General features: G+C 40.6%; 2 protein-coding genes, 1 long non-coding RNA gene and 2 other non-coding genes across 5 annotated transcripts; all 5 read left to right on the top strand.

Annotated features, from left to right (window-relative positions):
• The first annotated feature begins 1,592 nt into the window (after positions 1 to 1,592).
• On the top strand, positions 1,593 to 4,925 carry LOC100246059 (zinc finger protein GAI-ASSOCIATED FACTOR 1). The gene is made up of 3 exons (XM_002269000.5): positions 1,593 to 2,082; positions 2,627 to 3,023; positions 3,591 to 4,925. Exons 1-3 carry the CDS (start codon positions 1,854 to 1,856, stop codon positions 4,675 to 4,677), a joined length of 1,713 nt encoding a protein of 570 aa, XP_002269036.2. The 5' UTR covers positions 1,593 to 1,853; the 3' UTR covers positions 4,678 to 4,925.
• Positions 4,926 to 8,060: 3,135 nt separating this feature from the next.
• Positions 8,061 to 9,401, top strand: LOC104879766 (uncharacterized). The gene is made up of 2 exons (XR_786159.3): positions 8,061 to 8,260; positions 8,679 to 9,401. It is a non-coding gene; the product is annotated as an uncharacterized LOC104879766 (long non-coding RNA).
• LOC132254129 (small nucleolar RNA R41) lies at positions 8,307 to 8,397 on the top strand. The gene has a single exon (XR_009466298.1). It is a non-coding gene; the product is annotated as a small nucleolar RNA R41 (small nucleolar RNA).
• Positions 8,511 to 8,585, top strand: LOC132254130 (small nucleolar RNA Z155). Its single transcript, XR_009466299.1, has one exon. It is a non-coding gene; the product is annotated as a small nucleolar RNA Z155 (small nucleolar RNA).
• Positions 9,402 to 12,130: 2,729 nt separating the features above from the next.
• On the top strand, positions 12,131 to 13,213 carry LOC104879784 (uncharacterized). Its single transcript, XM_010653856.1, has one exon. It carries the CDS (start codon positions 12,131 to 12,133, stop codon positions 13,211 to 13,213), a length of 1,083 nt encoding a protein of 360 aa, XP_010652158.1.
• The last annotated feature ends 9,234 nt before the right edge of the window (positions 13,214 to 22,447 follow it).

The raw sequence follows: 22,447 nt of genomic DNA, 5'->3' as shown, positions 1-22,447 counted from the left end.
TCCTTGGGGCTCCTTTGCTGATGGCAATAAGCTTTTGGCTTGAACACAGTCATAAAGCAGTTGCAGCATACCACCATCCAAATGCTGCCTCCATAGATCATATTCTATTAGGCATCATATTCTATTTGGTATTATTATATCATAACCAAGAAAAATTAAATGAAGAAGAACACCAATGATGCAGGAATGTTTCTGTCTTTATGTTGTTGTGTGGATGTTTGCTTCATCAAAAACATCGATCTTCATCGATGAAACCGAGCAATTCTTTTGGTTTTTTATGTGTATCTTATGATGCAGAAAAGAATATTAGAGCTAGTACTACAGCAGTTGAATAAATATCTCTTGACTGCAGTTTCATAACTTAGCCTATGTTTGATATTCTAAATTCTGTCTCTTTGTTGTTTTTCATTGATCTTAAGCTTATGGAAACTGAAAACATTAAAAAATATAACAAGGGCAGCCCTAGATAGAGTGCTTAGCTTGATTGATCCTCCTGAAAATGGTTTTTGGTTATGGTTTTCATTTAATAATACGACCCGTGACGTCATTAGTAGATTAATGAACTTAGGAACTTAGTAGTATTATCATTAATTAATGTCATTACTAAATAAAAAATGTGAATGTATTAGCTAATGACACTGAGTTGTTTGGTTGTGATGGATCATTTGAATCAAATGAGACAAAAAAGGGGTTCGGCACCGATCGATAAGCTTGATTAATTTGCATATAGAATTGATTACCTACTAACACATATATAAGTTGGAGTTAATATTGATTTTGGGAGGTATGGTTAGTTGAATTTATGTATAGTGGGACTTGGTTGTTGAAGGTTTGCTTTTGAACTTTGTAAGAAGTAAAATTAAAGGAAAGTGCAGAGATGGCTGAATAAAGTTTAGTGCATTAATTCCATTAATTACCATGATATATATGAGAATATCAAGTTGATTATATTCCAAAACCAAGCTTTTTGTGGCAATTTTTCTTGGGTTAGAAAGATTAATTAAGTTAAATTGGGTGGGATAGTTGTCCAATTTGTCCTATTATTGAGATGAGTTGGACCCACTATGAAAAAATTAAGTTCATTAATTACCAACTATTAAATTATGGTCTTTATTTTATCATTATTACATTTATTGAGATGTGTTGTCTTTGGACTCTTCAAACAATACACACCTAGGTATATGTGTAAAAACATAAAAAAAATAAAATAAAATAATAATGATAATATTAAAAAAGTTTTAAAATGTACAAAAAATTATTCTAATTAACATATTTTTAGAAAATTAATTTTTTTTTTTCACTCCTTAATTTTAAAAAGAACTATAATTATAGGCTTAGTGCATCAAAAACGATAGTTAAGGTATTGTTTGGATATACTTTTATTTTTACTATTATTAAAGATAAAAGTAAAAAAAATTACAATATTCAAAATATTATTTAGATTTGTAATTTTAATTTTAGAAAAAAGAGTTGAAAAATAAAAATGAACACAACAATACCCAAAATTTTCAAATACATAGAAAAAAATGAAAGCAATTATTATATTCAGTAGCCAACAAAGCTAGGGGCATATGCCAAGCAGTTGTCTCTAATGACCATTGTAGGTGTATTCATACATATATAATATAAAGCCAAAGAAGACCAAGTTCCAATGCTGTTCTCCTGGCAACAATAGTTTCTCTTCTCCCCCAGAAATGAAGGAGAATTCCCTGGTTTTTGTCTTCCTCCAGTGAGAGCAGATTCCTGATTTTGTGTTCACCAAAAAACAAACCCCTCCTTTTGGTGGTCACCCACGACAAGGAGGACAGAAACCTAATAGAGTTTGAAAAGGAAAAAAAGACAAACACTCCCAAATGTCAAATATCACAGGAGATGATGGGAGCTTCTCTTCAGGAAACACTGGAGAAGAAGTTCAGCAGCAGCAGCAGCAGCAACAGCCTCAAAATCACCTCCATGGCTCAGGCTTGGGGCCTAATTCAAGTACTGTAACTAACAGCAATGGCTCAAGCTCATCCCAGCAGCAGCAGCAGCAGCAACAACAACAACCCATTAAGAAGAAAAGAAATCTACCAGGAACTCCAGGCAAATCCAAGCGCCCCATGAACTCAATTATGTTTTTCTTTTTTCTAGTACCAAAAATCTCTTGTTTTAATGAATTACTTTTCTGTCAATTTTGATTATTTTCAAAACAGTATGCAGGTTTGTGATTACGATTATTAAGTCTGCATGTCATGTCTGGTTGGTTAACTTTGATTTGATTCAGAACAACCGCTAAATTAGGAAGATGAATTTTTTTCAACTTATTTCCTCTCTTTTCCTTTAGAAAAAGAGAAGTAAAGTTGATGGGGTTTTTGAAAAGAAAGTTTTCTTTTTGGAGAGTTCAATTATTGGATTGAGATTGCAATAATTGCTGGTGACTGTTGGCTGGATCTCACTTTTCTTCTCTCTTTTTGTTTCAAACTGTTTCAGATATGGAGAGTGATCCTGATTAGTTAACATACTCACAATTCATAGAATATTACTGAATTCCACTCTTCATTCTTTTTTGAATCCTCTTCTGGTCATATTTCATGATCTATATAATCTCAGGAAGATGCTTCTAATTATTCAATTTTATGTGAATCAGACCCCAATGCTGAAGTTATTGCTTTATCACCCACAACACTGATGGCAACAAACAGATTTGTATGTGAGATATGCAACAAGGGGTTCCAAAGGGACCAAAACCTTCAGTTGCATCGGAGAGGTCATAATCTGCCATGGAAGCTGAGGCAAAGAACAACCAACGAGATCAGGAAAAGAGTCTACATATGCCCCGAGCCATCGTGTGTCCACCACAACCCGGCTCGAGCGCTAGGAGATCTTACAGGAATCAAGAAGCATTACAGCAGGAAGCATGGAGAGAAAAAATGGAAATGTGACAAGTGCTCCAAGAAGTATGCCGTTCAATCCGACTGGAAGGCTCATTCAAAGACCTGTGGTACTAGGGAATACAAATGTGACTGTGGTACCATCTTCTCCAGGTTCGATACCAATCTCCTTCTACTTTTTAAAAAATATATATATACATATAAATTGGATCTGCATGAATGATATCGAATCACGAATTAGTAAATTATGTTTGAATATGGTGTGTCAAATGGTAGTTTAAGTACATATAAACGCATCATTTTAATCAATCCCTAAGTTTCTAGGGCCTGTCACCCATGTTTGTTTATTGGGAAAATTGACATAGGTTTGTTTTTGTGTTGTTTATGAGCTGTTTTTTCGGGTTTTGGTTAGGGTTTTTTATTAGGAAATTGTTTTATTTTCAGATTGTTCCTTGAATCACTCCTCCAACATACTCAGTGATGTAAAGTTTTGTGAAAAAACAAGAGAATCTACATTCTATTTCTGGTCAGATAAGCAAATCTTCAGAACTGCTGAAAAGTGGCATTACAATATGCATTATTGCAGAATTGAAATGGCCCACAAACTGATAGACTCTTTTGCATATACCTTTTGATATATTTTGCTCTTTCTTCAAATCTCTCTCCCTTGCCCTCATCCTAACCTAATGAATTAAACTTTACTGCTTCATTTTTGTGCAGAAGAGACAGCTTTATCACCCACAGGGCTTTCTGTGATGCATTGGCTGAAGAAAACAACAAAGTAAACCAGGGACTAATGGCTAACATGGGATCAAACTTACAAAGCCAAATGCCTGAGCTCATGTCCTCCATGCCCTTGAACAGCAACTCCAGCCCATCAGTTGGGATATCCGAATTCAACAGCTATGACCCCAAAAACCCACTCAAATCCCTCCCTCAAGACCTTGTGCCCATGCCCTTCAAGTCCCCAAACATGTCAGGAGGCATGTTCTCAAGCAGTTCAGGCACCCTCTTTGGTGGCCCAAGAAGCATATCTTCCTCCTCTTCTGGCCTTCAGCTAAGCTCTAACAGCTCATCCGGCTTCAACTACCTCCAAGACGGTAAAAATGGCACTCAACTATCAGGTTCAGCCAACATGTCCGCCACCGCCTTGCTGCAGAAAGCAGCCCAGATGGGTGCAACTGCAAGCAACAGTATCAACTCCCCCATGATGCAGAAGAGCTTTGTTAGTAGCATGGCAGCACCAGAGCTCTCTTCGATTCGACCATCCCCTTATGTCACAATTCAGCAGCAAACCAACTCATATGATCATCACTTCCAATCTCAGCCTGATCAATCACCTCTAGTTGGGATTAATGGTGGAGGCCTCCCGAGCCAGTTCTTGCAAAAGGGCCCCCCAGAAATCACACCATTGTTTCAAACTGTTTCCGGATCGGCATCAATGAACAATGATATTGGCATGTTTGGTAATGTGTTCATAGGTGGTGATCAAAACTCTCCATTCTTGAAGAACATGGAAAATGAGGATAGTAGTAGTACTTCTAGCCTTGCACAGGGAAGAACAGTGATGGCCCGGAGTGCCACAGGCCCATCAAGGTTCGGAGGGAATGGTGAAGGCAAAGATGTGACAACGCTCGATTTATTGGGGGTTGGAGGATCTAGGCCAGTGAATTTACAAGAGCAGCAGCAGAGGCTGGAGTTGGAGGCAATGAGTCAGCACAGAATGCAAGCGATGACTACTTTCCAGCAACAGCTCTCACATGGGGAACCAGCTATTGAACAAGGCCTATATGGGATTTATGAGTAGCATGGAGCATTGAGTCCATGAAAGAACCCAAAAAATTTCTAGGTAAGGAGCTGGGCCATGATATTGATGGGCCAAGGGTTTGTTTAGGCCCAGGTCCAATGACATCAGCCCTATATTTCCAACCCAAGTGGTTCTTACTCATCATGATCTAATGAGGTAGCTTAGCTCCCAATGTATAACCTTGAATAAACATGTTAGTGACTGCATTTTGTTGAAAAATTTACCTTCGGTAATTGTGATTTCATGCATTTTTAGGGTATGTTTTTTATTAGGAGTAGGAATGAAATAAGATGGAAACGAAGGTGAATCATAATGTTGGGTCGAAAAGATGAATCAAAATTCTAGTAAAATTAAGATTTAATTTTCATACTAATGAATTTTTTATTCTTATCTTCATTTTAGAATACAACCCGAATGTATTAATAAACACACCACTCTATCAACTGCTTTAGTATCTTCATCAACCCCCTCTTGAAGCCTTTTCTTCATCAATTTTCTTTGCATTTTCACTCTCATTCTTGCCATAAGTCAATCCATCTTATAGTTCTTAAGAAACAATGTCTCTTGTACTATGCACTGATATTGGTAACACCACCATCTCCTCCCTTATGAACACCTTCAATCTTTTAAGGGTCTCCAACGGGCCGGGCTGGGCCCTTGATAAATCTAAGGCCCGTGGCCCAGCTCGTGGGCCCTCAAGTTGGGCGGGCTGGGCGGGCGGGCTAGCTGGGAAGTCTGGGCAGGCTTTGGGTAAAAATTAAAATGCTTTTGAGTTTTGAAGGGAAGGGGCCTTCCCTTATGGATCCATAAGCATTCAAGGAGAGCTAGCCACCAACTGAGCTGACCCTCTTTTGTGTAACTATTTTGCATTAGTTATATATATATATTAAAAATACTGTATGATTTTTGAAAAAAAATAAAAGTGAGTTAGCTGTTCAACGGTCACATGACTGTTGAACATGCCACTCATAATTCATAAATATAAAATATATGACCGTTGAACGGTCTTGGCATTTAAAAAAAAAAAAAATTATATCCTAATATTTAAATCCCTATAAATATTAAATACCCTCAATTTTTTTCTATTCTCTCAACTCTTAAGCTCTCTCCCATTCCACAATATTTCTAATTATTGCATTTTATCTCAAATTATTCAATATTATTGGTAGTGAAAAACAAGTATTGGTGGTTCAAAGAGTTCAAATTTGAAGGAATTTATGCTTTGGTTCTCCAATTTAGTAACATACTTCACCTTTTCTTTTATTTATTTGTTACATTTTAATTTTACATTTATTATTTTTAGTATAATATTTTATTAATAATTATAATTATGACAAGTGGTTCTTGTTCTTCATCTAATGATTGACAAATAAGTAGGTGACAACCTAGTTGAGATGTATTTATTTTGTAGTGATGTAAACTTTTCCCACATTTTCAAATATAATGTATACATTCAATGAATAAAATAGTTAGCAATAAATATTTTTATTAATGTAGCCTTTTCTATTTCTTGAATATTTTATATATATATATATATATTTTTAAGTGGCAGGCCAGCCCACCGGGTCGGGCCTAAATTGGGGCCTATGGCCCGGCCCATCCAGAAATGGGCTTGGGCCGGGCCATGGGCCGCGGGCTTTTTGGAGACCCTTACAATCTTTCAATCAACAATATTTCTTTAAAGGCTTTTAATCATAACTCATGTCGATGTACCCATCTTATGATACAATGGAACACATAAAGCTGACCCAAAAAAAAACATTTTAACAAGAATCACATGAAAACATTTTTATTTTTAGTTTTGAAAAAAATATTAATTCTTTTCCCTTCTCATATATGGCAGTGAATTCTTAACAATTTTCTTACAAAGATTATTAAATCCCTTTGTAAAGAGATAAATATAAGATGTTGTGGTTGGTGTTCCTAAAGTTGAAGTGAGAAAGGTGTAGAGGATACGATGCCCAAAAAAAATCTGATTTTTCCCATCTTGGTGGAATGACGTTAGGAAATGATTGACTTTTCATAATTTATTACATCAAAATACAATTTATAACCTCATTCACTGTTTTAGAGTTACTTATACCCGATCAAAAATTATTTTAGTACAAACTATCATAGTATAGTGGTTTTTAGGTGTCATCTTGGCAATTAAGGCTTGAATGGGGAGAAAATAAATTATTGTGATAAAGTAAAATTGGGTTGGCAATTTGTGATGAAAAATAAAAATAACAATAATTTCAAATGGGAAAGAATAATAAAATGTATAACAAAGAGAAAATTAATAAAGAAAATAAACTCTCAAAGTTAGGATTTTTTAGAAAATAATTTATATAATGACAAGATCTATTTTTCATCAAGTTAAATTAAAAACCTAAATTATCATCTAAACTAATTTTTTATTTAACTTTAAGTCTAGATCCAATTTTTCTTCAAATTAAGTCATTTAATCCGAAAAATCAATTTAAACCATATATGCAATTCATTTTAAATCATCTTCCAATTATTTATACAATGTAACTATTCAATTTCATTAAATCTAATTTTAAAATTTTAATGAATCTACCTAGTTTGCAATGTAATAATCATTCAAAATAATTTTTTAAAATAAAATTTTCAAAATTCAATTAATCAATCAATTTGATCAAATTATTGTGACAATTAAAATTCATTTCTCTAATTCAATATAGATATTGCTTTTACATCCTCATTCCTCCGATAAAAAAACATTGAGTCTTGCTAAATTTAAAATTTATTTGACTAATTAAAAAATTTATAAAAATATGATATAGGTAAATAATAAACAAATCAAGTCATTTAAAATAAATTTTGAGTTATGATTTTTCAATATTATTCAATTTAATTTTGTTTTACTAGTTAAATGGGTTTTTGAATTTCAAATTATTTTTTAAATTTAATAAAATTCATGTATTAAATATAATTTGATTTGAAATTTATTTACTTGATAAAAATTTTTAAAGAAATTTAGAGAGAGAAAAAAAAGCACATATAATTTGAATGAAAATCATATTCCAAGATTTTTTTATATTTTTTTTGCATTTATATTAGAGCATCGAGAAAAAAAAAAAGATATCATATTCAATTTTATTTTATTTTTATAATTTTTTAAGATTTCTCTACGTTTTTATTTTATTTTTAAAAAAATAGTGGAAATAATTTATACTTTATTGAGTTTATTCTTTAAAAATAATTCTTAATTTCAATTTATTTTTAAAAATTAGAAATAAAAGACGATGCTCAACGTGGTTATAAATTTTTAAAAACAGATTTCTTAAGACCACAAGACACGTAGGCTTTGCTATTCTATATACTATATCAACGAAAACGGCGTGACGGTGTCGCGTCGTTTTTTACTGCTGTGAGCCTTTATTAAGGGCCAGTTTCGTAATTCAGCACACCCATTGGGAATGCGCAGACAAGAAACCCTAACCCTAATTCTCAGTGGTTTCCACTATATTATATATACATGGCTCAAACGCAACTCTCTGTATATAGCTCTAAAGAAGATCTACTTCCGTGCCTCTCTGTAAATAGCTCTATGCCTCTCTAGCTCTCAGTCTCTATGGTATGTACGGTGATATATCTTTGTGTTTGATTGTTGAGGATTGAGAATGGGGGCTGTGATGTTGAAAATCTACCTATTTTCTGAGGGAATCTATCCCTTATGATTATAAAACACCAATGGATCCTTCTGAGCCTCTGTTCTTTCTTTTTTCTTCTTCTTTTTTTTTTGTTTTTTCCTTTTTGTTTTCTGGTTATATTTTTCTCCCGAAGATTTTCTTTTTAGGTTTTATTTCAATAGATGCTTTCCAGAGCATTGAAATGATGATATCGAATGCGGAAACCATGATGTCGACTTAATAAATCAGACTACAATTATCTGATCGATGCTGCTATCATTTTCATTTTTGTTTTTCTTGGTTTTTCATCCTGATCCTTTTCTTTAAAGTATTTCTCCTCTTGCAAAATTGTGTTCGATGCAGAAATCTTCGTTGGAAAGGAAGGAAAATGTGAAAAGCCAGGAGGTTCTCTCTATTTTATCTTCTGTTTTTTCAGAATTTCTCTCTGAAAATTGTTCTTTTGTATCGATTTTAAGGTTTTTTTTGTTTTAATTGGATTCTTGAACTTCTTTAGTTCTTGATTTATATTTCTTCTTGTGATGTGTCTTCGTCGGAAAGGAAGGAAAATGTGAAAAACCAGGAGTTCTCTCTATTTATCTTCTGTTGTTTCAGAATTTCTCTCTGAACATTGTTCTTTTGTATCGATTTTAAGGTTTTTTTTTTGTTTTAATTGGATTCTTGAACTTCTTAGTTCTTGATTTATATTTCTTCTTGTGATGTATCTTCGTCGGAAAGGAAGGAAAATGTGAAAAACCAGGAGGTTCTCTCTATTTATCTTCTGTTTTTTCAGAATTTCTCTCTAAAAATTGTTCTTTTGTATCGATTTTAAGGTTTTTTTGTTTTAATTGGATTCTTGAACTTCTTTAGTTCTTGATTTATATTTCTTCTTCTGATGTATCTTCGTCGGAAAGGAAGGAAAATGTGAAAAACCAGGAGTTCTCTCTATTTAATTTATCTTCTGTTTTTTCAGAATTTGTCTCTGAAAATTGTTCTTTTGTATCGATTTTAAGGTTTTTTTGTTTTAATTGGATTCTTGAACTTCTTTAGTTCTTGATTTATATTTCTTCTTCCGATGTTCTTGATTTATTATTTCAGTGGTCATTTCTTGCCCACATGGGAAAGGGTAGAATATCCCCATGGTTGATCACAAATCTTATGCCAGTGGAACTCAAAAGTCAGATCTATCTTACCTTCAATTCATCTTCATATAATTTCATAACAAAATGTTAGACGGATTGGCACGATCGAATTGGTTGAGGAAAAGGAAACTCAAAACAACCAAGCACTCGTCCCTAAAAAGAGAACAACCATTAGGTTGCTGGGGCAAACACACGTCTATAGAGCTGAACACCCTGTAGCTTTACCACTCTACCTAGTAATGAACAATGGGGTGAGGGGATAAGTGAACGGAACCAATCGAAGAATCGCTTAACTAAATGATCCATTCATACTTGATTCATTATGTTCAAGGATGTATGGGAGCAATAAGAAGTGTAAATCACACATGGGAAGCCAAGAAATAGCCTGCAGTGCAACAACTAGAACTCGTGCAATAATTTGACTAGCAACTCTTGAAGAGGCCATAAACCACGTGAATCACTGTGGCACGCCCGATCTTTACTCGATGGATAGTGTCTATCCTCTTTCAATCAACAATATGATAAAAAGGGGGAGAAAGAAAAGAAAGAGAGAAAAAAAGTCTTTATTTAAGAAGCTTTTCTCCTTAAATGGGATTAATGAAGATCCAGAAGAACAAGTCTAGGCTTTTGAAAATATGAAGGAAGATATAAAAGGTAAAATTTGAACAATCTAATTGGCATGCTCATTCTAACTCTCCTACTTAGAGCATAAGGAGATTCTTGGATGGGGAGGAACAACAATCAACATCTATTAAACAATACCAAGAACAAAGAAAAATCAAGAGAAACCAGTGATGATGGCCATGAATGCTACCCTTGAGGAGTCGAAGTTGGAAGAGAAGCGGATCTAAGGAGCCTCTAGCAATTTAAGAGCCAATAAAAATGAGTAAATGTCCCTTGCAACAAAGGGACATGAATAGGATCTACACTCTACTTTCTTGAAAGCTCCATAAGGTATGAATTATTTTCCAAGAAGATCTTAATGTAAGGTGTTAATTATTTTGGTGTTCACAAAGTCACAATTCCTTTCGAAGAAATTAGATAAGGTCTTTAGCAAATAGTAGTCCTCAAAGGGTGCTATTCCAAACAAAATAGAGAAAGCCCTTCACTAAATAAAAAAAAAAGGAAGAAAAATGAAGCGGTCATATTTGACCTCAACTTTAATTCCTAGGTATTATCCTATTGCATGCAATGCCTTGATGACCCTTGTCAATTAGTCATCTTCCCTTATCTAAATTGAGACATTTTCAATATCCAAGTCTTTAATTTGTGTTCTTTTATTGATTTGAGGTTCCCTAACAACTTATTCCATTATAAGAAGTCAATATCGTAATATAACTTATATGGTCTACTTTTGTCTCCCATTCGTTTTCACATGGTTGTTAAGTGGACCGACAATTGTTTTTTTTAGGTTATTCCTTAATTCCCTTATGACAACATCAGATAGAATGGAATGTGTTGATGACCATCTTCTTGTCCTTATGCATCATCTTCTCCCTATTGTAGGGAACCCCCCAAACGTCCACGTGGCAACCCCGCGTAGCATTCCCCCATGCGACACGTGGCACGCCAGCTCTCAATCCGGGTCCCCCCAGGCACTCTCAAATCCTTTACCCGGACGGTGCTCTCCCTTATCCGGATACGTTGTCCGGACCATTGGCCGTAAAACGCATGCCATGCTGAGTCACCTCAGACAGCTTGTCACAACCCACATTTTGTCGCCTGCAAAGCGAAAAGACAGGAATGATGACAAGTCATCTTCCACAATTTCTGACAGCCGCCTGCAGAATGATGATGATTCTGCCATCACCTCAGGGCTATCATGACAAGCCAAAAAGTCGTCCCACCATTAAAGGGGGGCAGAACTTCTGACACTATAAAAGGACCTTCACGAAAAAAGGAAAGTAAGTTATTCCACTCAGAAAAAAGGGTAGCAAATTGATCCCTTGAGCAATGGCTAACAAAACCATCGGAGGGTGTGTCCGGACATCCTGTTCGAACATCTTTTCCAGGGTTGGCTGAGGTAGGAACCATCCTCGGTTGAAAGCAAGCGTCCATTTGGCAGCCGCGAGGGTCCCTGGGACGCAAGGCATCAACATTGGCGCCGTCTGTGGGAACCCTTGCTCCGTCAACAGCCAAGATGTCCACACCTTCCAGGAGCCACTTATCGGCTAAAGGAGACGAAGGCTATTTCGAATGGCGTGAAACCATGGAAATGCGACAGTTGGAGAGCAAGCGACAAATGCAGGCTCTTTTCTAGGAAACAACCAGACTGAGAGAAGAAAACGTTGTGTTACGTATCCAGGCTTCGCCATCGGGGCCTTCTCGTGACCAACGCTCAAGAGGCCAGGGGGCAAACTTGAGGCCTGATCCAGAATCGATATATTTCGGGACTGCGGGAGTCATCCCTGATGTGCGCAATAATCGATCTCAGGAACGACCCACGCCCATGTACTAAGCTCCCCAAGATGAAAGCTCAAACTCTACTCGTCTCTCATCAAAGAGACAACGCGATAAAAGACCCCAGTTGTCGGACGCGATGCGCGCAAGACTAGGCCCACAGGAGCCTGGAAAGACAAGGCTGCCAGTGGCCACAACCTGGGAAACGTACCCTGACCCCTCGGTCGTACCCATTGTTTAGAACAACCCCCACATCAAGTGGTACGACAAGCCATAATGAACTCTTCAAATGAACCACCCTCTAGCTTCATTAGCGAAAGACTGGATGACATGCTCTCCACGCCTTTTTGCTCGCATATTATCCATTATGACCCCCCAAGGGGATTCCTCGTGCCAAAATTTTCCGCATATGATGGGTCTAACGACCCCTTCGACCATATCATGCATTATCGACAGCTCATGACTCTCAACATAGGAAACGACGCGTTGCTATGCAAGGTGTTCCCCGCCAGCCTACAAGGTCAGGCTCTCTCATGGTTTCACCAATTACCCCCGAACTCTGTTGATAACTTCAAGGACCTATCAAAAGCTTTTGTGGGGCAATACTTGTGCTCCGCTCGGCATAAACAGAACATCAGCACCCTACAAAACATAAAAATGCAGGAGAATGAGTCTTTAAGAGAATTCGTGAAACGGTTTGGTCAGGTTGTGTTACAAGTGGAGGCTTACAACATGAATGTTGTCCTCCAAATCTTCAAACGAAGCATATGCCCAGGCACTCCATTCTTTGAATCACTCGTTAAAAAGCCTCCCACAACAATGGATGACTTGTTCCGGCGCACGAGCAAATACTCAATGCTGGAAGATGATGTGTGTGCGGCCACCCAACAAATTTTGGTTGCCGGACAGACTTCTAGAAGCGACGCGGAAAGGAGTTCCAAACTTCCGGATCGGCCAAGGCCGTCTGGTCGAAGGCAGGAGGAGCAAAGTCGTCCAGAACTGCCACCACTCACGCCCCTTTCCATATCGTATGAAAAGCTCCTCCCTATGATCCAAGACCTATCTGACTTCAGGTGGCTCGGACCCATCAGAACGGACCCATCCAAGAGAGACCATAGTAAGAAGTGTGCTTACCATAAAGAACATGGTCACACTATAGAGCGATGCAGGAGCCTCCATTATTTGGTAGAAAGGCTCATAAAAGCAGACCATTTGAAGCAATACCTCCGCTCAGAAGCCAGAGTTGGAGATATTCCCCGAAACCGCGACTCTAGGACCCTAGTCACCCCCAAAGCCATCATTAATTACATCTACGGAGGACAACTGGATGAGGAGTACAACTCCAAACGAAAGAGGTAGAGGTTGTTGCGAGCAGCATTGGTCCGTGAGCGCGTCAATTCCATCCGACCCGAGATAACTGGCGGGGGCCCCCGACCCATAGATGGGACAATCGTTTTCCCCCCAGTAGATCCCACACGAATACTACAACCACATCGTGACGCCCTCATTCTATCCTTAGGGATGAGAAACTTTGATATGAGATGTATCCTAGTCGACCCAGGCAGTTCGACCGATCTTTTACAGGTGTCAGTAGTTAGTCAGATGGGACGCGAGCTATCTGGCCTTGAAAATCCTGGGCGGATCTTGTCCGGATTCAATGGAGCGGCAACTACCTCCCTGGGAGACATTGTGCTGCCGGTCCAAGTAGGGCCCAGTCACTCTCAATGTGCAATTTTTGGTGGTACAAGATTTGTCCCCCTTCAATGCTATCTTGGGGCGCACGTGGCTGCACTATATGAAATTCATCCCTTCTACGTACCATCAAATGGTAAGCTTTCTCACTGAAGTGGGCAAATCGATCTATACGGCAGTCAGTTGGCCGCTCGTTAGTGCTATCAGATAGCGCAAGAGGTTGGGTCCAGCAAAAAGGGTGAGCCCCTCCCCGAACCCTTCAACGCATCTGACCAATAGCAATTACTGAATCTGACGGACAAAGATCCCCCGGCAACGGACCCCTTACGAACAATCCAGATCTCAGAAGAAAGCACTCACCTCACACATATCAGCTCCCTCTTGACACCCGAGGAGACACGAGACATCCAAGACACCCTCCGACAAAGTCACGACATCTTTGCATGGGTGCATTCTGACATGAAGCGAATCCACCCCTCAATCGCCTCCCATAAGCTTAACGTCATGTCGTTCGCAAGACCTGTCCTGCAGAAGGTTAGGCGTTTTCACCCAGACAGACAAAAAATTATCCGAGATGAGATTGACAAATTGTTGGAAGCCATATTTATTAGAGAAGTGGAGTATCCAGATTGGTTGGCAAATGTAGTAGTGGTCCCCAAAAAGGAAGGAAAATGACGGGTGTGTGTCAATTACACCAATCTCAACAATGCGTGCCCAAAAGACAGTTTCCCTCTGCCGCGGATAGACCAGATCGTAGACTCCATCGTCGGACAAGGAATGTTCTCCTTTTTGGACGCCTTCTCCGGATACCACCAAATCCCCATGGCCCCGGCCGACGAGAAAAAGACAGCCTTTATAACACCGCATAGGCTTTATTGTTATAAAGTCATGTCATTCGGACTCAAAAATGTTGGTGCCACCTATTAGAGACTGATGACGAAAATCTTCAAACCTCTAGTTGGCCGCACAGTGGAGGTGTACATTGATGATATAGTGGTTAAGAGTAAAACCCGAGGTGAACATGCGTTTCATTTGCAGGAAGTCTTTCACCTACTAAGGAAGTACGACATGAAGTTGAATCCATCCAAATGCACTTTTGGCATAAGTGCTGGGAAATTCCTGGGATTCATGGTCAGCCAAAGAGGGATGGAGGTCAGCCCGGATCAAGTTAAGGCAGTCATGGAAACACCACCCCCCAAGAGCAAAAAGGAATTACAACGCCTCACAAGCAAGTTTGTTGCACTAGGACGCTTCATAGCCCGGTTCACTGATGAATTGCGACCCTTCTTCTTGGCGATACGAAAAACCGGTACAACTGTATGGACGGACAGCTGCGAAAGCGCTTTCGAGAAAATCAAACACTACCTCATGCAACCACCCATTCTGAGCAGCCCCCTCCCTGGAGAAAAATTGTATATGTATCTGGCTGTGTCAGAGTGGGCAATTAGCATTGTTCTGTTCCGCTGCCCCACGCACAAGGAGCAGAAACCTATTTATTATGTTAGCAGGGCATTGGCTGACATAGAAACAAGGTACTCAAAGATGGAGCAAACGGCTTTAGCCCTTCAAAGTGCCACCCAGAAACTCCGCCCTTACTTTCAAGGCCACCCGGTGGTCGTACTCATCGACCAAGCCCTTCGCAACATCCTGCACAAGCCGGACTTGACCGGAAGAATGCTTCAATGGGTCATAGAGTTGAATGAGTATGAGATTGAATACCAACCGAGATTGTCTATGAAATGGCAGGTAATGACTGACTTTGTGGTAGAATACTCCCAAAAACCTGCTCAAGACAAAGAACCATGCAAAGAAGGATGGTGGACCTTGCGGGTTGATGGAGTCTCTCGATCATCAGGATCTGGAGTAGGGCTTCTGCTGCACTCCCCAATGGGGGAACAGCTGAAGCAAGCTATCCAGCTTGGATTCCCCGCGTTGAACAATGAAATAGAGTACGAAGTCATCCTTACCTTGCCCTAGCGCTATCTGTCTCCAAGCTCCGAATCTACAATGATTCCCAACTTGTGGTAAGACACGTGCAGGAGGAATACAAAGCCAATGATGAACGCATGACGCGATATCTGACCAAAGTAAGGGACACCCTACAGTGGTTCGACCAATGGACAATTGAAAAAATTCCACGAACCGATAACGTACGTGTCGACGCCCTGGCAGGGATAGTTGCTTCCCTGCCCATCAAAGAAGCCATATTATTGCCCATACACGTGCAAACTAATCCCTCCATCACATAAGCATCCACTTACAATACTATTGAGGAGAGCCAAGGAGACGACCAGGAGTGAACGGAAGTCATAACAAGGTACCTCTGGACAGGCTCTCTACCCGATGAGCCCAAGCAGGCGCAAAAGATCCGGGTACAAGCTGCCCGTTTCACCATAATCGATGAGCACATTTACAAGAGATCATTCACAGGCCCCTACCTCAAGTGCCTAGACCGCTCGCAAGCCCTATACGTGTTAGCTGAGTTACATGAGGGCGTGTGTGGCAATCACTCCGAATGACGATCTTTGGCGCACTGGGCCCACTCGCAATGATATTATTGGCATACTATGAAGAAAGATGCGATGGCTTATGTCAAGAAGTGTGACAAGTGCCAGAGGCATGCCCTCATACAGCATGCGTCATTTGAGATATTGAAGCCAATCTCTAGCCCCTAGCCTTTTGCACAATGGAAGATGGACATAGTAGGACCTCTACCAGCCGCAACTGCCCAGAAGAAATTCCTACTCGTCGCCACAGATTACTTCAATAAATGGGTAGAAGCAGAAGCATATGCTAGCATCAATGACAAAGATGTCACCAAATTCGTGTGGAAGAACATCATTTGCCACTTTGGAATCCCTCAAGCCATTATAGCGGATAACGGCCCGCAGTTTGACAGCATCACTTTCCGAAATTTCTGCTCGGAGCTCAACATCCGGAATTTGTACTCCACACCACGTTATCCTCAAAGCAATGGACAAGCAGAGGCAACAAACAAAACCCTAGTGACCGCCTTGAAGAAGAGGCTCGAGCAAGCCAAATGGAAGTGGATAGAAGAACTACCCGGCGTCCTATCGGCCTATCGAACCACACTCGGGCGGCCGACTGAAAACACTCCATTCGCCCTTGCATACGGTAATGCAGTCATCCCTACAAAAATAGGACTACCTACTATCCGGATTGAGGCAGAACGGCAAGGTGATGCAAATATGGAACTGGGAAGGAATCTGGACTGGGCGGACAAGGTGAGAGAGAGCGCGTCCATTCGGATGGCCGACTACCAACAGAGGGCGGCCGCTCACTATAACTGTAAGACGCGACCCAGGGTCTTCAAAATCGGAACGCTGGTCCTCAGAAAGGTTTTCTAAAATACCGCTGAAAGAAGAGCCGGGAAGTTCCAAGCGGATTGGGAAGGCCTTTACATTATGTCCAAGACAAGTGAAAGCGGAGCCTATCATCTACAAAAACTAGACGGAACCCCGCTGCTCCGTCCATGGAATGTATCTAATCTTAGGCAATATTATCAGTGAAAAGAAACGAGGAGTGAACAAAAGCAAGAGAAATGTAATATATTCATGAATGATTGAGAAATTGTCTTTACAGAATCAGTCGCCCCATACGCAGCAAAACAAAGAAGAAAACTATAAAGACTGCACAAAAGGACTCTCAGCAAGACGGACCCCTGGGTGCCGCATCCTCCTCATCAGAGGGAAGAGAAGGAATATCATGCATGATTCCGTTTTTCTTCAGACAACAGCGGTAGCTGAAGAAATACATCTCGTCTGCCTGCCACTGGTATTCAATCTCCATCTCATGCTTCTGAGTGGCGAACCCGGCCTCCATCTCCTCCTTCTAAGCCGCCAAACTAGCCTGCAAAGTCTCTGTCTCCTTCTTCTGAGCTACAAGGCTAGCCCGGAGTTCATCCATCTCCTTCTTCAACTGGAGATTCTCCTGCTCCACTTCATCGACTTGACCCTCCAAGGCTTCCTTTTCCTTCTTTAGTGTGTCCGCCTCAGCTCGGACAACCCATTTCTCCTCTTCAGCACGGCTCAGTTGCTCCACCCCATCCGCCACAGCTTTCCAAGCAGCAGCCAATTCGGCCTCTACCTTCTCCAAGCGTGAGTGCAGCTCCTCAATACCACGCAGATGGTGGGAGATAAATGCACGCATGACCTCCGCCACTTCCAGCCGTTTGAAAAGCTGCTCGCGTGTGCGCATCATATAGGGGATGTCGGCTACAACCTGAGCAAAACAACAACAAAACAATAGATAATGTTATGCGAAGAAGTAACAACTGCTAAGGAAGAAGAGAAAAATAGCAAAGAAGTAATTACCACTTCTACAGTCTCAGGGATCGTCCACTTCTGCAAATGTTGAATGCAGGACACGACAGACTCAAGAGTACCAAAAGGAAGTTGCACCTTGACAAAGGCAGGAGGGTCACCACCCATGTTCACGGAGACACGTTTGGTCAGCGGGAAGAAGTCGGACATCCTTGTAGAAGGCGTCTCCGCATACGTGAAGCATGGCACCTCCTTCAACATTTCCATCAGTTCCTCCCAACTTGGAGAAACCGCGGCAGCAGGACTGCTCTTCTCGTCCGAAGCCTCCTCGTCGATCGACACATCCGGAACCCTCTCCGATCCACGAGTCTCCACTACAGCTAGGGCATCGCCGAAAGCAGTTGTATCTGATTGAGCAGCAACCGTTGAGCTAGGCCCTAGAGCGTCAGCCTAAACCATGGTCGCCGCGCCAGACACTGCAGCCTCCAGCTGGGCCGCGGCAGCTGCGCTAAGACCCGTCTCGTCCGGGCGGGTCGAACCCAACAACGGAACCTCTAACGCCTCATCCTCCCCACCTCGATCCGGGCAAACTTTCTTAGCTGATGGAAGCTCAAGATCGATGGGATCATACAGCCGTTTACGGTGTCTTCGCAAGAGCCCGACCCTGAGGTCGTTCATGTCTCTTACTTCCTCTAGCTCGTGCATGACCCTCAAGCCAACAAAATTCGGTTAAGACTGGGAAGAGCTAGGACCTGGGCGGAAAGGCTCAAGTTGCGGGGAGCCAGAGGTGTCCTCAGGCTCCGGAGCAGGGTTATACAGTCGGCTGGGTCCGGACTCGCACGACGAAGACAAAATATCAGGAGTTGGAGACACTATCCGGAGAGCCTGCGCAATGGTTTTCTTCGTCTTCTTCTTCTTCTTCTCCTTAGTGGCCAGAGGACAGGCCGCCGGGGAAGAGTCGCACCCCTTCTCACCAGGTGCTTTCTTCAATGTCCCCTCCTGCCTCTTCTCCTCTCGCTGGTCAAGGCGCTCCTGGCGCGCCTTCGTGTCAGCCTCGCGAGCCCTTTCGTAGAAGGGCAAGTCCTTCAACACAAAATGTTCCTCGGGCACTACAAATTTGGGCAATCGCCTGGGGAGAATGTTGATAACGTACGACTGATTCCGGGCAGAAAGCAGTGTCTGGTAGTACCTCTCAATAGCAGTGATCTTGAACAGCTTGTTCAAACGATCGAAAGAGGCTTTCTTCACCCACTCGACCAGGCGACCCCTCTTAAATGTACCTGTGTTGCCCACACCAAAAGAGGTTAGTCATCTGATAACAAGGAATTAAAATAACACAAAAAACTAACGCTGGACAAACTCGACAAGCTATCCTACCCGGGAGCATCAATGAACGATTTGGGGAAAACTTCATTTTCGGTTGCTCCGATAGACTGGCCCAAAGACCCTTGACTAGTACATGTCCTTTGGCTCCCCCCTTGTTCGAATCTGGAATATTAGTCACCGATTGGAGGGACGGGATATGGGCAAACAGGTTGAAGAGATCGGTCTTTCCCTTCTTGATGGTGTAAACAAAAAAGACCTCTAGCAGCGAAAGATCCAAGTTGAACAGCATGTTCAGAATGTTGTACCCTATCAACACCCGGACTATGTTGGGATGGACATAAGCCGGAGGGATCTGAGTGAAGTGAAGAAACTCTTTGAAGAGAGACGGGAGAGGAAACCGGTGCCCCGCATTGAATTGCTCTTTAGAAAAATAAATAGCGTTGTCCGCAGATTTCTCGATGGATACGGCCTCCCCGTCCACAAGCAGAATGGAAACGCTGTTCGGAATGCAGAAACGTTCACAAAACTGCCTCGCGTTCAGCTTGTCAACAGTCTTCTCCGTGTACACCAGCCCGGATGCGTTCTTTCCGCTGAACGAAGCTACATCATTTTTCGCAGGCATGTTAAAGCATGGGGCCGAGACGGAACCTGCATGGCGAAATGCCAACAGTCAAAAAGAGAAACCCGGCTCCACAGCTCCAAGAGCAAAAAGCCCAGAAGGACTAAAACAGCCAAAACCCTAAGCCTAACCCCTGACTCTACCCCACTTGGGGTTCAGTGACCCACAAACGCAACAGGGGAGAAATAGAAGCCCCAACGGGCACAAAGCGAAAGCAAACCCTCCCCCAAAAAACCCTAAACGCCACCGTCGGTCCCCAATCGCAAGCAAAGTACCCAACAAGCAAGGAAACATCAAAGAAGCAGGAAACCCAAGAGAAAGGGATAAAATACACAACGTACCTGGAGCGAACTTGCAAACAAGAACGAAGGTCGTGGTACAGGCACCCTTACAACAGGAACCCCGCTAGCAACGGCCTTGGGAAAAGACCTTCAGGCACAAGCGCGAACGAGCAGAGAGACAAAACCAAAGCGCGAGCAAGAAGAATGCAGAAGGCAAAAATGCAAACGCAAAGGCTGGAGTCCCTATTTAAGGGAGACAGCTCCTCGGTATTCCAAACGCTCAGCCGCGCCGCTATCGAAACAACATATCGCCTAGGAATTCCCAATAGTGGCGGCTCGCCATAAATGTCCTTCCTTCTTTTCGCCTCCGCAGCACCACGTGGCACATTAAATCCAAAAAGCAACCAAAAGTTCAAAAGTATCATTTTTAACCCGTCCATTCTGCCCAGGCAAAATCGCCAGGTTAAAAGGGGGGCATTGTAGGGAACCCCCCAAACGTCCACGTGGCAACCCCACGCAGCATTCCCCCATGCGACACGTGGCACACCAGCTCTCTATCCGGGTCCGGCATTGTAGGGAACCCCCCAAACGTCCACATGGCAACCCCGCGCAGCATTCCCCCATGCGACACCTGGCACGCCAGCTCTCTATCCGGGTCCTCCTAGGCACTCTCAAATCCTCTACCCGAATGGTGCTCTCCCTTATCCGGATACGTTGTCCGGACCATTGGCCGTAAAACGGAGGTCATGCTTAGTCACCTCAGACAGCTTGTCACAGCCCGCATTTCGCCACCTGCAGAGCAAAATGACAAGAATGATGGCAAGTCATCTCCCACGATTTCTGACAGCCGCTTGCAGAATTATGATGATTCTGCCATCACCTCAGGGTCATCATGACAAGCCAAAAAGTCGTCACACCATTAAAGGGGGGCAGAACTTCTGACACTATAAAAGGACCCTCACGAAAATAGGAAGGTAACCTATCTGACTCAGAAAAAAGGGTAGTAGATTGATCCCCTGAGTAATGGCTAACAAAACCATCGGAGGATGTGTCCGGACATCCTGTTCAGACATCTTTTGCAGGGTTGGCTGAGGCAGGAACCATCCTCGATTGAAAGCAAGCGTCCATTTGGCAGCCACGAGGATCCCTGGGACACAAGGCATCAACACCTATGACTCTACCCATCTACATTAAGTGGCATTTCTAGCACCCTTTAGAATGCCTTAATTCAACCTAAATAAGACTATTTAATAATTGTATCAAAATGACCTGACATAAACACGACTCAGTTCATTACATGGGTAATACAATACGATCTATTTAATAAATATGTTAAGTTGACATGTATATAAATTAACACAGATAAACTCATTAACACGATTCTAACTCGTTAAACTTATTAACATGATTTTAACATGTTAAACGCAATGATATTGTTTTAACTTGTTTAACCTATTAACATGATTGTAACTAGTTAAACCTATTTAAAATTTAAAATTTAAAATTTATAAATATGTTATTTTAAAATACTTTTTAGTTGCTTTAACTTTTAAGTTTTAAGTTTTTTAAATCTTAATTAATTTGATTTTATAATTTTAATTAGTTGGTTATTTAAATTTTTTTATTATACAATACTTATAATAAAATAAAGTATTTTATTTTTATAATTTTTAAATATATAAAATTAATAATTTTATATGGGATTAACGGTTCATAAATGGATTAAATGATAAATGACTCATTTTGATATCATTAAATAAACAAACCACTTTTACCTGGTTAAATGAGCATGTCATTTTAACATAATCAAATATACGACTAAGTTTGTCATGGGTAAGTAAACAAGTTGAATAGTCAAACTCAAACAAGATCCATTTATTAAACTAGTTATAAAAATGACCAAAACTTAATTTTTGGGTTCAACTATATCAAAAACATAATTGTCCCATTATATATAAGTTGAACCTGATAAAATTCATATTGTTTTTTGTTCTTATTATCTTATTGTATCAAAATTGTCACTTTTTACTTTCATGAATCCTTCTTTTACAAGTGATAGTCACACGTTATGAAAATTAAACTCAACTCAAAAATTACAAAAATTTTAATGAGTTTGGATTAAATGCAATCATGCTCGTGTCATATTTTATGACAACTTGTATAACTCATTCAATAAATATATGTTATTTGAGTTGTCTACTTAATTTCATCAAAATGATCAATTCAACTTGTTTACTTAATCTTATTAAATCGATCTAACCATTTAACCTATATAGTTTTATTAATTTATATATTTAAAATTTCTAAAAAATTAAAAATAATTTTTAATTAAACATATTCTATTATATTTACTATTATATTAATGTTATTTAAAGTTGTACCATATCACACC

This window comes from Vitis vinifera, chromosome 7 (genome assembly GCF_030704535.1).
Source record: "Vitis vinifera cultivar Pinot Noir 40024 chromosome 7, ASM3070453v1".
NCBI lineage: Eukaryota > Viridiplantae > Streptophyta > Magnoliopsida > Vitales > Vitaceae > Vitis > Vitis vinifera.
This window is presented reverse-complemented; position numbering and strand designations above follow the sequence as displayed.

What these genes read in the sequence shown, in the direction of transcription:
- LOC100246059 (XM_002269000.5), top strand. Translation starts at nt 1,854, where the DNA reads ATGTCAAATATCACAGGAGATGATGGGAGCTTCTCTTCAGGAAACACT. An exon ending in AAATCTACCAGGAACTCCAG is followed by an intron (nt 2,083 to 2,626) that starts GCAAATCCAAGC and finishes TATGTGAATCAG; the next exon opens with ACCCCAATGCTGAAGTTATT. An exon ending in TGTGGTACCATCTTCTCCAG is followed by an intron (nt 3,024 to 3,590) that starts GTTCGATACCAA and finishes ATTTTTGTGCAG; the next exon opens with AAGAGACAGCTTTATCACCC.
- LOC104879784 (XM_010653856.1), top strand. Translation starts at nt 12,131, where the DNA reads ATGAACTCTTCAAATGAACCACCCTCTAGCTTCATTAGCGAAAGACTG.